This window comes from Pectinophora gossypiella, chromosome 11, assembly GCF_024362695.1.
Source record: "Pectinophora gossypiella chromosome 11, ilPecGoss1.1, whole genome shotgun sequence".
In the NCBI taxonomy this organism is placed as follows: Eukaryota; Metazoa; Arthropoda; class Insecta; order Lepidoptera; family Gelechiidae; genus Pectinophora; species Pectinophora gossypiella.
In genome coordinates, this window is record NC_065414.1 from 14,386,745 (window position 1) to 14,401,119 (window position 14,375).

Here is a 14,375-nt window from a genome sequence, read left to right on the forward strand (position 1 = left end):
AACTACCCTATTGTCTTAATGTTGACTCCACGAGCGAAGATATCGTGTATTTTCTTATAGTATTATCAGGATACTTCAATCTCACGTAAGATTCAACTGCAGGACTAAAGTACAGTGTATACTACTCGTCCATGGAGTTAACTAAGAACACTTCCTGTAAACTGGTCAAATGATTACATGTAAAATGAAGCTGAATCAATACATATATTTATGCTTAAACAAAAATTATGGCTATAAAGTATTCTTATGGCAAAAATACTTTGAGTATGTAGTATGATAGAAAGAGTTGGACTGTGTAGTGACTTCTCTTTCTCCACACTAAGCTCCTAATGATGATTTCCATGGCAGCATTTTTTTCACTAAATAAGTAAGTAAAACTATAATTAATACATAATCATTCTTAGAACTAAATTATATAAAATTATCGTAACTTAAACTCTTTAGAAAACTGTCAAAACATTAAAATTATGTGAAAATTCAATGGTTCTCCTGTAAAATTCGTTTGATTAATTCATTGTACATAAAATAAAATTATTATCTAAATGTATGTGTAAGCGTTTACATAATAATATTATATCAAAGCTGTTAGTTAGATGAATGAGACGTCATATTTCCTTAATATTCTTATAAATAACACAATTTTCATAGAAGTATTTTGTTATAACTGGGGGGTTAAAAATGCCACATCGCAGCAATTCATCTAAGAAAGCAATATTGCAATTTGACATTTGCGTTCGCATATATAAGTGCGCAATGCAAGCAAATGTCAAATAGCAATATTGATTTCTTAGATAAATTGCTTCGATGTGGCCATTTTAACCCCCTTGATGTTATGTCATAATTATAAATGAAGTCTCATTCAGGTTTATATTAACATATAAGTCCATATTAATTATAATCAGCAAAATAATGGTAACATCTTAATATGAAATGGACATTGGGGTGTTACGTCAATATAAAATTGAAATACGTAGAAATACAAATATTAAGAAAACTACAATTGATTAACTACAGTAGAAAACATTCAACAATCATTTAATATTACATTACAGGCAGTTTCCGGATAATACGAAACTTTCACGCAAAAATCACTTTTGATTATGTGTTCTAAAAGTTGTATTTAATATAATTAATGGCAAGGATTCCAGCAAACACCTTCTAATTTTAAGTTATACTTGTCATTTTGTTATCCACCGAAAAGGAAAGGGACGGGTAATCTACTATTAATGCAACATTCTACAATTTTACATTGGCTAATAACATGATAGCCATACGTCAAACGGTTTGCATACCAACGAGATGACCCGCCCGGATTATTCATTGTTTCACTTTAAAATTAACATCTGTCTATCATCCGTCCTTTTCCTTTTAGGCGGATAAGAAAATGATAGGTATAGTTTAAAATTAGGTGCCTGCATGAATCAGGGCCAATGTGATTGTATGTCTAATATAATGGATGTATTACAAAGAAACTCCCTGTAATTAACTTATAACAATTTCCAAGAATTTTGTTTAAGCTGCTAGCTTAAAATAAGAGATATAAAATGTCTGTCGGCACACACTAATGACGGAATTTCCTGGCAACGTTCCCCAAAAGAATATAGATGGCGTTGTCCAGATTTAACGTGATAATTACCTAATAATCTCATTGTTCGGATACATAATTATTCAAAAATATAACGGCAGAAGCTTAAATAAAAATAATTGTTGCTTGATATTTGGATCAAATATGGTAGGAATAGGATTATGTTGCCGCCTCTTTGACCAGAATAATAATGGGTGGGAGATGTGTTGTGCCCTGGGTGTGATAAAAAGAGTCACCATTTATACCCAAAAACAAAAATAAAAGATGAATAACAGCCTCCGTGGTCTAGTCGTAAGAGCGATAGGCTCACGATCTGGAGGTCCGGGTTCGATTCCCGATGGGGACATTGTCGAAATCACTTTGTGAGACTGTCCTTTGTTTGGTAAGGACTTGTCAGGCTTGAATCACTGATTGTCCGAAAAAGTAAGTTGATTCCGTGCTTCGGAGGGCACGTTAAGCGTTGGTCTCGGCTATTAGCCGTAAAAACACCTCCACCAACCCGCAGTGGAGCAGCGTGGTGGAGTATGCTCCATGCCCTCTCCGGTTGATTGAGAGGAGGCCTATGCCCAGCAGTGGGACGTATATAGGCTATTTATGTTATGTTTTTATGAATAGTATGTCTATTATACATGAAATTAGAAGGTTATACAAAGGCAACTTTGTGCAGCGCCATCTACATTTTATTTTGGGGATCGTAGCCTGGTAAGTCCCTCATTGTGACGCGTCGTTAAACACACAGGAAAATGTACTTCGTCCGACCAGGGGCCTGTTTCATAAAACTTACAATTGTAAATTACAACGACAATTTGGTGTTCATTACTTAGCTAATTTGAAACTTCAAAATATTTGTGATCACACACTACGCAATGTACATCAAATTGTAATTTACAATTGCAAGTTTTATAAAACAGGCCCCAGCCGTTTCCATTCGTACGAGTAATATTTTTTTTGCCTTCCCCACATAGAAAGGCGAATAACTCACTTTTTGTATTTTTTTCATATCCTAAGCGCGCTCCTAATCCATTATGAAATTAAATACTTAGGTCTTTTTTATTGTTAAAGTTCTTTTGGTATTTTGTGGTTAAATATTTTTTCAAGGATAAATTTTCGTTAATATAGTCACAGAAAATGGAAACACTTTAGATCAATATCAATAACCTAGTAACCTACTATTGTTCAAACAAAATATTTATTTACACTTGAATTATTTTAAGTTTTGATTTTATATATTTAAACATCATCCCATTTCATTTCAGAATACAACATTTCAATTATGATATGAGAAACTTTTAACACTTGTCAATAAACTAAAGTTGATGCCCGCTTTCTGTTTTAACCCTTTCACGGACAGAGACCATGGGTCATTGATGGTTCATAATAGGTAGTATGACACCTTGGAATCGGAACGTCCGTAGACGTTCTGTCCTTGAAAGTGTTGAGCGAATATAAACGCTAAAACCGCTTTTAACAAATCAATTTTATTAGAAATTCAAGGTAAATAGTAGGCATGCTTGATAATGACTATAATGCAGTCTTCACAATATAATTCGTCGCTATTTATTCAATATATCGCAAATTCGGTGTTATATATATTTGTACTTTGTCTGTCCACTAAGATTACTGATTCACAATGCATTTAGCACAGCTCGGACACTTCATACAGAAAAATGTTCTTACCGTGTAAGTGCGAGCGAGGCACTTCCTCTTAACGGCTTATAGCCATTTACACTCAAGTTTCAGCGGGGGTGAATCTAGCTCGGCATGATAGGTGCGGGACAGAGTGTCCGTTCTATACATAGTGTTATTCTTCATTCTGTGCCTGTGCTGTTTTGTTAAATCTATTAGGTCGAGGGTTCATTGTTTGTAAGTATATTTTTCTACCACAGTGTAAAGGCAGCTTGATTTGTTTATGGTTTGATAAACTTTTAGAAACAAGATCATTATATATCAAGTTTTCATATCAACGAATTAGGCATAATATGGCGTGCCGATTCTTGCGAACAAAACTTAAATTTCAATTAAGTTCGACCGTTTTAAAAATAGTGCTGTCCTTTGCTTACTGTAAATACAAGAAAGAGATAGAGCTAGTTTTGTAATTAAGTATGCCAGAATCTGCACCACTACCTAGTAATTTCCATAAATAATTGAAAATAATTGGTTTAGGTATTTTTATTTTGATTAATTTTACTCTTTGTCAATTCTGTATTCTGGTATCTTTTTAATATTACTCTTTGAATGTCATAAATTGTATTCATTTTGCTTTTCTTTTAGCTATGATATTGATGCGAAATCTGGCAGACACAAAATTAAATTTATTTTAAATTTATAGTTCTAAAACACCGTGCATACCTCTACATGCATGCACGGTATGCTCTATATCCCCTCCTCTTGATTGAGGGGAGATATGTGCCCAGCAGTGGGACATACATAGGCCGTTTATGTTTTTTGTTGTTTTGTTCTAAAAAAAGCTCTACATGTAGGTACATTGTATCGGACGACACTATTTTTAGAGATATCAAATTAAAATAAAATTAAGTATTGCTCGACAGAATCGGCAGCACTGCGAGCTGCAAGATTAGTTTTTTGTTGGCACATTATCTACATTTGACATGTCTATGTATAAAAAATGTATGAAAATTGTTTCCTGTATGACGAAGACAATGAAAACTACACATTTTTTTAAATTCCAAAATTCGAACATTTTTTAATCGAGCATTTTCAAATTGAATTTGTATTTATTAGTTCAATAAACATAGTTGAATCAATTATACTCTTATCTTTTAAAAGCCAGGGCATATTACAGGTGAACCATCTGTATACATACTCGAATTAATTGAATTATTTTTCGTTTTATTATTGAGCCGCCAAAGGCCCCTGACATGGCTCATGTAAAATCTACATACTTAGGTGAATATAGTCGCCGGGACCAACCGTTTGACGTGCACTCATACGGATCATGTGATTAGTGTGAGCAAACCATTCAATGTGCTCTGGCTTCTAAAATCACGTCCTATCAGTGTCCAGCTTCGTACTGCAAGTGTACTATCATAAAATAGCACCTTGAGAGTTCCACATAAGATTGAACATACATTTCCATCGTAGAAGTATTAATTTCATTAAATCCGTGTACATAGAAAGTTAAGTACCTAATTTTACAAAACGCCTGGTGTGACCAAGTTATATAATTTGATTATCTAATGTTTACAAAAAGGCGGATGCCCTGATTTCTTTAGCGAATCCTAATAAAGAAAACACGAACGCGGCATTGGAAGTAGATTTTATCGTTTGCGAAATCGCACGTTCGTGAGGAACGCTTTCATGCGATTCCATACTAACTGGAAGAGTTTGATTTTGCCGCGCCGCGCTCTTGCCTTCAATAAGGGATCTCAGCTTCTTAAGAAAATCTTTACTATTGAAATATTATCATATAATTAGTCCGGAGACTTTTTATAAAGTGCTTCAATACATAAAATATTGAACTAATATTTACGGATATTAAGAATGTTTCTATTTTATAGAAAAAATATCTATCTACATTTTATAAAGGCTGGGCTTTTTGTGTGCTTACTTCTTATGAAATCACGGGAGTTTTACCAGCGGCGGTTGGCATGACGTCAATGTTCAGATACCAAAAAAGCGTTATTATATCAAACCACCAGTAAAATTCCAATGATTTCAAAACATGACAAAATCTATAGTTTTGTTCTTTTGCGCACATAAAAGCATGTTTTAAATTCATTACAGGCAAATTCCAAGATAGAATAACAATAGTTATGCTAATTACATACATATCTAATATCGGCTGGTAATTGTAAATGCAATAATATATTGTTAAAACATTTATTTAGGTATTTAAATTCATAATTGTTGTAAAGATATGATTTAGGCGTAATTATTTGCATTTATAAATTACCAGCTGAAGTTTTGTAGATTGACAAGTTAGTAGAGACTGTTTTGTTTTTGAAACTGTTCATTGTTCATTTTTACGGCGACGTCTCGCTTTCTGGTGAACAGTCCAAGGAATATCCGTCTGCCCCAGATTAACAGGCACAACAGTTAAACAATTGGATTTTAAAAGGACTTTGGGCCTTAAGACCATTATAAATACTCTACAGAAGTCTATTTATCCTTTAGATTCTCCCGCTAACATACTAGTACCTAAAACATTCAACAACAATCTGTGAAGATACAGCAATAAGAAGATTTAAGCATTAATTAATAGTAAATTTATAATCATACTTGTTAGACTATGTTTAAAGTAAATTTCGTATTTCCTATCTAACTTAGTCCACTCATTTGCCGTCAAGCAAAATGTTGACTGGAAGAGTTCTCTTAAGTCCACATTTTCTTTTTCAGTTTTCGGGTACAATAATTATTCTGTAAAAATTCTGTAAAATATGTATGAGGCCTGATGATGATGACTGTAGTTTGATCATCATCTGGAGACGATTATTCAAGCTGACACACATTCATTCATTGTTAAAATAAAAAACAACAAGACCGGTGGCAGTTTGGGCGCGGTTTCGTACAAATTTGTGTCGTACGTACCGTACGTAAACGCAGGCGAGCTCCCGCAGCTTGAAAGGTCGGGATTGTGCCTGTGTGTTCGTACAGTCATGAACAGTGTTATGTAATAGGTAAGTTAGAACTCTGCCGCATCAACTCATTTGACAAATAGAATCCAAAGTCTCACTAAATGTCAAGCATGTTAAAGCGACACAGTTCTAAAGTTTGTACTTGGGGTTAATAGTGACTGTACGAAACGACTTCATACAAAAACGCGTACAAAGCGCGACGGTTACGTTAGCCTCTACCAACAGTCAATCTACAAAGGACATATCCATAAATATTAGTGGTACAATACAGCTTACAGTAAGGTACATTTGAACCTGCGCCGGGGGCCGAGTTTGTTACCTCTCCGGTACTTTCTGCAACGGCTCTCTTTGTCTTTGCGGATCTCCCGGACGAGAGTGTAAAAGGCGTCATCGACCCCCATGCGGGTCTTAGCTGACGTCTCGACGAAGGGGACGCCGTAACTCCGCGCGACCTGCAAGGTTGAGGTGATGGAGTAAATATGGTGATATTAAAAACTTTGAGATGGCTTGATTGGCGCTGACTAGTCTGTTAGAAGGCTGACTAGTTTTTAACAAAAACTTAATCATTTCTACATTACTGGCGGATGCCGTTTTAGGGAAACCTGGTATCGCGGAGGTCCTAAACATTTGTAGTTAACAATTTTAATAGTCCGGCGAGCTAGTCTTTTAAAGTAGCAGAATAATTAGCGTCAAATTATAACATATTATCGTACAATGAGGGAGTTTCCAGGCTACGGTCCCCATTATTCATCATCATCAGCCCAATAACGTCCCCAGTGCTGGGGCACGGGCCTTCCCTATGGATGGATACGGAGATCGGGCCTTAAACTATCACGCGGGCCCAGTGCGGATTGATGGTTATTAACGACTGCTAATGCAGCCGGGACCAACGGCTTAGCGTGCCTTCCGAAGCACGGAGGAGCTCGAGATGAAAACTTTTTTTTTGTGGTCACCCGTCCTATGACCGGCCTTTGCGAAAGTTGCTTAACTTCAACAATCGCAGACCGAGCGCGTTTACCGCTGCGCCACCGAGCTCCTCATCCCCATTATTATTGAAGTTATTTTATTAAGTGTGTTAACCGCACACTCCCAGGACACCTTACCCTAGTGATGACCACGATTATATTAAATTTTATTTATTATAAATGGGATTTGGCAACGATAATAGACTGACTACCTTTAGAAGTCACATGAAGGTCAAATTAATACACGATTATTGCTAAAATAAACACCATCCAGCTGATTTGAGAACTAAACATAGAGAAATAAAGCTAATTAAGACGAAATCTCGAAACGGTTTTAGAATTAGCGTAATCTTTTTTTACCGTACCGAATTAATCTTATATATGCTTCTGCCATTTCATTGTATTTTGGAATAATTACGTAGCATACATATCTACTATAATTGTCTATTTAAATAATAGAGTCAAAAACATTTCACGGCCATTCATTGTCCATCATTAATTCCTTTGACGGTCTGTACAGCATAACATAACATCACATATCCTTGAAAGGGTAGGCAGAAGTGTACAGTCATGAGCAATATAAAGTGCACTTTAGGACTCTGTCGCACTAACATATTTGACATTTAGTGAGACTTACAGTTCAATTTGTCAAAAAAGTTATTGTGACATGGTACGTAAAGTGTATACATATTAATGCTCGTGACTGTACAGTACACCTACTTCTCACTAGCTAAATTTAAACTTTTATCTGCCGAGATACCAGACACAATAAATTTTACATTGAGTCTGGTCAAGATCTGCATTCCGGCAGATGAGACGTTAAGCCCCATTTAAAGGGGAACCATGTGACATCAGTCATCTATGATCCAAACATGAATAAAACATTATCACAATCATTTCAGTTGTCACTCATTAATTCCTTCTAATGAAACATCATCGGCTATTTTTAGCCACTGACAAATTTTGCGGGAAAACATAGAAAATAAATTCATAACTTTACAAGAAGAAGCCTACGTAAAATTAACAGTTTTCTTTTGGGTAAGTCTATTATGGGAAATTATAAATTTGTGTTCTGCGCGTCCTTGACTGATGAAACAAAGGAGTGAAACAAACCTGCTTATGATACTCGGACCGATTGCAAGTGCATACAAAATACAGAAAAAAATGTACCTAATTATAACATAACATAACAAATACTTTATTGCACAAACAGGAAACAAACAAAATACAAAACAAAAGAGAAATAGAATTAGTACAATAGGCGGCCTTATTGCTAAGTAGCAATCTCTTCTAGGCAACCTTTATGTATAGCATCATGTGTTAGAAAATGAAAGTTAACAAAATAAAAAAGTTGATTTAAAAATTAAAACCCAAATACAGAAAAATCACACTACAAAGTATGAAACAAGAAAATAATATACATAATGATAATATGAACATCAAGTAGACTATTTTTTTATAACTATTTTTTTTCATAGGTAGTAAACTGAAAACATTATTAAGAAAAACAATGATAGAAGGAAACTATATTTATGTAAAAACATCAGAAAAGGCTTATATTATTATTATTTTAATAGGTAATGTTCAAAATATAGCTGTGGTGGTATGCAGTACTCAGCATATTCTAAGACATAGGCATTTTTATTATAAATAACCATAAACATAAAAAAAATACCATGAATATTCCAAATCCCATGGAATAGGTATTCATGGTATATTTTTTTGTTACATTTTTGGTTATTTATTTTAAGTAAGTGTATATCTATAATCCTGAATAATGCTTGATGTTATTTTCATAATTCATACTGTATATTTCTCTACAACTCAGCATGTCATGAGCAAGCTACAGAGGCAGCAGAAGATCGCAAGGAGTGGAAATCTGTTATTGAAGTCCTCCATCCAACAAGGGATAAAAGGATTTGAAGAAGATATTCCTCTACAAGTGAAGGATAATGAGTTAGGTATTACTAATAACACATTAAAACATATGTTTCTTTTAAATCCACCGCAGGGGGTATCTAGCATACTCTATTATGATGCTCAAATTCATAAATACCTTTATTTAATAGGTAACATAGTTACACTTTGAGTCGTCGTATATATAACAAATGTCTCATCCGCAACTACTGCTGTTTCTGCTTCACTGCATGTTGGTGGAAGTTTGGACTATTAGCCAACCCGTTATTGCCAGAGTTTTATTTTATTATTTGAAAATTTGTGAGGACCGGACTGAAGAACAGCCCGCAAGATCACTGCGATCTAGTCAGATCTATTGTGACCTAAATCCCTACGTTTAAGTAGACACTTTCACAGTGTGAAGGTAATTATTAACCCTACAATAGCCCTTGAAGTCATTGATCATGTAGTGATTACATATTGAATTATGTAATTAGTAAATAATAACATTAACAGCGTATGTATGTCCCACTGCTGTGCACAGGTGTCTTCTATATCTAGGGGTATCGAGCATATTCTATTATGCTGCTTCACTGTATGTTGGTGGAAGTGTTGACGACTATTAATCAACCCGTTATAGCCAGAGCATAATATAATAAATGATAGTAAATATATTATATAACAATATACCTCTCTCGCTTGCGTCATGTCGACGGCCCAGGCCTGCAGGTCGCACTTGTTGCCCACCAGCACCATCGGCACCTCCTCCGCGTCCTTCACCCGCTTTATCTGCTCCCGGTAGGAGCCAATGTCCTCGAAACTCTTAGCACTGTTTACTGCGAACACCAGCAGGAACCCTTCCCCCGTCCGCATGTACTGATCCCGCATCGCGGAATACTCCTCCTGCCCCGCCGTATCCAATATATCCAACAGACACGTCTCACCATCAATCACCACTTGTTTTCTATACGAATCCTCTATTGTCGGATCGTATTCGTCCACGAAATGGTTTTGTATCAGCTGTATAGTCAATGCAGATTTGCCCACGCCTCCGGCGCCTACTACCACCAACTTATACTCGGTCATCTTGCGAGTTATGCAGAATATTTTTTCACAATGTCACTGAACACTGTTGCACAAAAACCCGGCCGTGCCACACCTCGGTCGACCGTATTACTCACATCGGCATGGCTGTCCCGACCTATGTTATTGCACTCGCTTTACCAGTAAAACGGCTAATTAATGTATTATTAGAGGCAAATGCAATAAATAACAATGAGATGGTTCACTCACCCTTCTATCGAGAGTGAGGTGCGTTCTGAAACTGTTCAAACGATGAGTCATCGACCCATCTGGCGCTCGCAATCAACAGTTATTAATAAATTATTTGATTTAATAATGAAAAATACATTTATTTTAATTAGGTTTTTAATTTTATTTCTATTACCATGAAATATTATTTTGATTATGAATACAGTTTATAATTTATTTAAGACGTGGATTGCACTAGTGATAGTATATTATGAGGGAACTTTAAAAAAAATATTATGGGCGGATTCTTTCTGTCATTCGTTCCATAGCTTCCTGTTAAGTTGTTCTTATAAAATCTAAGAGATGGCGTTAGTTATACTGTACTCCAAGCATTAGAAATAGGCGCATGGCGCCAAAATATTTTGAATTTTCAGCACGTTTGTGTTATTCATTGTTTCGATTAGTTATTACAGGAACTAAGAATATAAAAATTGGTCGTCTTTTTCTCGTAGATTTTCTTTCTTGATGATTATGGACTATGAAGTTTAGGTTAACATCAACCTCACCAAAAGACACATCGGGATACTGGCGGATTCGGAAAATAATTCACATTCGATGTCATATTGTGAAAATCTGATTGTCATCGCAAGCAGAATTGAGTTATCGAAATAAATAACGCAGGAAATAAGTAATTAAAGTATTAATAGGAAATCTTTGGAAAGCATATTTTGACAATAGTGAAACATGTCTACAGAACACGAAGATGAGGAAGTGGCTCCCGATACTTTGGAGGAGGCAGGGGCGCTGGAAGCCGATGTGGGGGCTAGATTGTAAGTTACTTTTCTAAAACAGATTGTTTAAGACAGTCCCTGCATAGTCGATAAAAACATGAATAAGTAATATTCTACGCTACTTATCACTCGCATGTCAATTTAGCTATGGAAACGCGGTCGTATGTTTAAATAAAAAAATGTGTGGCCTTTCGATAATTGAATTCGGAATCAATCGGTGTATTGCGGCTAAGAAACGCGATTTCCGTAGGACTGGTATCCTGTGACTAAACCTACCTACTTACAGTTCTTTCTACATAATTATAGTCCTTATTCTATGCCTATGTGTAGAAATATTACATAAAGCTGTGGTAATCCAGTTGGAAGAACGCTTGGCTCTCACTCGGTCGCAAGTTCGAATCCAACACTGGTCTGAACCAATGATATTATTTGTCTTTGTTGTCAAATTTACGTTTGGATCTGACTCTTCTTCTATCGTGTGGATTGTGAGGTGGAGTACCAACCCCATCAACCCTGGTGTCAGGGTACTAAATGGATGAAATGGATGGATGGTGGAATGGATGGATGGGTAATGGATGGATGACTGAATGTATGGAATGGAATGGATATGTGGATCTGACTGAATTGTAAAATTTAGTCATATAAGATACTTTTTACGAAACATCAAAACGAGAATTTTCTATTGCATTCGTATGGAAATATGTTCGTGTGACGTCATCATTAAAAACCTTTCAGTATCGGACCTACTCATTCTTATTCGTAATAACTATATAAAAAAAAACGCGGAATACTTAGAAGAAACAGGTTGGAAAGGCCCTAACGCGCATTTTATATGAGAACCGTTGTCGCTGGTTCAACCCCGCTCTATTTTACTGCTACTTACTCAAACACTTCTTTTTCTATGTATACGTATATGTGTGTCGTAGGTTTTAAACATTTTTGTTATTATATTTTTTTTTGTATGGCAATACTGCCCTACCGGAGCGTCACGCATATTTTGTAACAAATATAATAGAAAATATAAAAAGTATAATAATCCTAATAAATAGTGACTATTAGTACAAAAACGAGTTTAAGTTTTCACCACCGCCAGCACCACGCCACGACAGGAGACACCTCCACTTACAGTGCGGCATGGTATTCCCAGCAGTGGGATCGTATAGGCTAAATAAGATAAGATAAGATTTATTTAACTCCTGCAAACAGATATAAATAACAGATATAAAAAAAAATAACTACTATAACTCTACTGCTTCTCAAATTCTAAAGCAACTTTACCGGCAATGTATATCTTATGTGATGGGCTGCAATTTTATCATTACTTTTCTTAAGAAAAGTATTTGTTACTGCATACAAAAGTATTTGTTTGATAAATAGTCGACCGTTGGGGCAATACTACTACTAATAACGTGTCCTTATGACAAATAAACATTTTACTTATACTTACTTGCTTTTGGGGATTATTTCATTCCTTGAGTGGATATGCCTGTGTTTAATTAAAGGAAGTAGGTATGTGGCTCGAGCTTTTTGTCCCAATGAAACTTTTTCCCCCAAGGACTAATTGAATTTCCGACAACCCCTTTTTATTGCTTGGCTAACCTACATTGTAAAAGGTAGTTTGGTGCAAAATTTTGTTTTTGTAACAATCGTTTGGGCTGATATTAGGTCCGTCAGTTAGGTTTTCAATACAATACAAAAACTCTTTATTGTAAAAACTTTTTTAATGTGTTTTTTATCGTTTGGGTTGATATTACGTATACGATATCTTGAATAGATTTTTGTCCACCACTGCACGTATTTTATCACATTTATAGCCAGGACATGACCGTAGAAAAAGAATCCAGAGACAGAATCGATAGAATTTTGCCAGAATCATAGGGAAAGCATAAGTTTGCATTACATGCAAGTCTCATCAGTGGAGGTTCTTGGACCAAGTTCCATACATTTTTGCCCAATGTCATTTCAGCGACATTACTTTTTAATAATTAAAACATAACTATTTGTTTTATACATGTTAGACACCACTAGTAACGGCCTCCGTGGTCCAGTGGTTGAGCGTTGTGCTCACGATCCGGAGGTCCCGGGTTCGAATCCCGGTGGGGACAAGTCACGAAAAATCACTTTGTGATCCCTAGTTTGGTTAGGACAATACAGGCTGATCACCTGATTGTCCAAAAGTAAGATGATCCGTGCTTCGGAAGGCACGTTAAGCCGTTGGTCCCGGTTATTACTTACTGATGTAAGTACGTAGCCGTTACATGAGTAATGTCAGGGGCTTATGGCGGCTCAATCATAACCCTGACACCAGGGTTGATGGGGTTGGTAATCCACCTTACAACCCACACGATAAGAAGAAGAAGTGGTGTCGTTGACAATACATGTGCCGCTACTAAGGACTATTATAGGTCGCTCGAGAAATAGCCACATAATTTGATTACTCGTGGGTTTGCCAACTCGATTTGCGATCGCAGGCGTGAGTTTATATATGTATGTATGTTAAATTTTGTTTTATGTAATACAGGTCCAACTCATTCTGGCATGGTCTCCGATTTTCAAACGACGAAATACTAAAGACTGTCGGAGGCTGCCTCGAAGGTAGTCTTCTGAAACGATTGTTGTATTACACTGCAGCTTCGAAAGACTAACATTATCCATCGGAACATCTTGTACTTATTTTTTCTGTTACCTGTATTTAAAAGTACCTAATATAAGAATTTTATCTCGTTTTGGATGTTTTTTTAACAATATTAATGTGGCATATACTCTGTGGTCCTGGTGTTATACCGGCTAGCTTTTCAAACTTGCACCAATGAGTTATTAAGTAAATTACGTACCTTAGCAATAGAGGAGCTCGGTGGCGCAGCCAACGCGCTCGGTCTGCGATTGTTGAAGTTAAGCAACTTTCGCAAAGGCCGGTCATAGGATGGGTGACAAAAAAAAAGTTTTCAGCTCGAGCTCCTCCGTGCTTCGGAAGGCACGTTAAGCCGTTGGTCCCGGCTGCATTAGCAGTCGTTAATAACCATCAATCCGCATTGGCCCGCGTGATGGTTTAAGGCCCGTTCTCCCTACTCATATCCATCCATACGGAAGGCCCGTGCCCCTGCAGTGGGGACGTTAATGGGCTGATGATGATGACTTACCTTAAATGCAGTTTTCACTAACACAGTTGGCTCGACTATTTCGTTGGTCTACAGAAAGCTTTAGTACTTAGTTCTTCTTACTTTCGGACAATCCGGTGATTATCCTGCATGCCCTAATCAAACTGTGAAATGTCGCCAGAAATCCGGAAACG

General features: G+C 36.3%; 2 protein-coding genes across 4 annotated transcripts; one reads left to right on the forward strand and one right to left on the reverse strand.

Annotated features, from left to right (window-relative positions):
- Positions 1-4,561: 4,561 nt before the first annotated feature.
- On the reverse strand, positions 4,562-10,353 carry LOC126370888 (GTPase HRas). The gene is made up of 2 exons (XM_050016001.1): positions 9,732-10,353; positions 4,562-6,632 (listed from the first exon to the last, which is right to left on the reverse strand). The coding sequence occupies exons 1-2, from the start codon at positions 10,125-10,127 to the stop codon at positions 6,453-6,455; spliced, it is 576 nt and encodes a 191-aa protein (XP_049871958.1). The 5' UTR covers positions 10,128-10,353; the 3' UTR covers positions 4,562-6,452.
- LOC126370894 (uncharacterized) lies at positions 8,808-13,809 on the forward strand. Of its 3 annotated transcripts, none has more exons than XM_050016009.1 (4): positions 8,808-8,895; positions 8,974-9,106; positions 11,047-11,122; positions 13,605-13,809. In XM_050016009.1, the coding sequence occupies exons 2-4, from the start codon at positions 8,980-8,982 to the stop codon at positions 13,726-13,728; spliced, it is 327 nt and encodes a 108-aa protein (XP_049871966.1). In that variant the 5' UTR covers positions 8,808-8,895; positions 8,974-8,979; the 3' UTR covers positions 13,729-13,809. The 3 variants fall into 3 exon arrangements, 2 of the variants coding, with proteins under 2 accessions (XP_049871966.1, XP_049871965.1); XM_050016008.1 differs by having other exon boundaries at positions 8,842-8,857; XR_007566923.1 differs by lacking the exons at positions 8,808-8,895; positions 8,974-9,106 and adding an exon at positions 9,246-9,465.
- Positions 13,810-14,375: the final 566 nt, after the last annotated feature.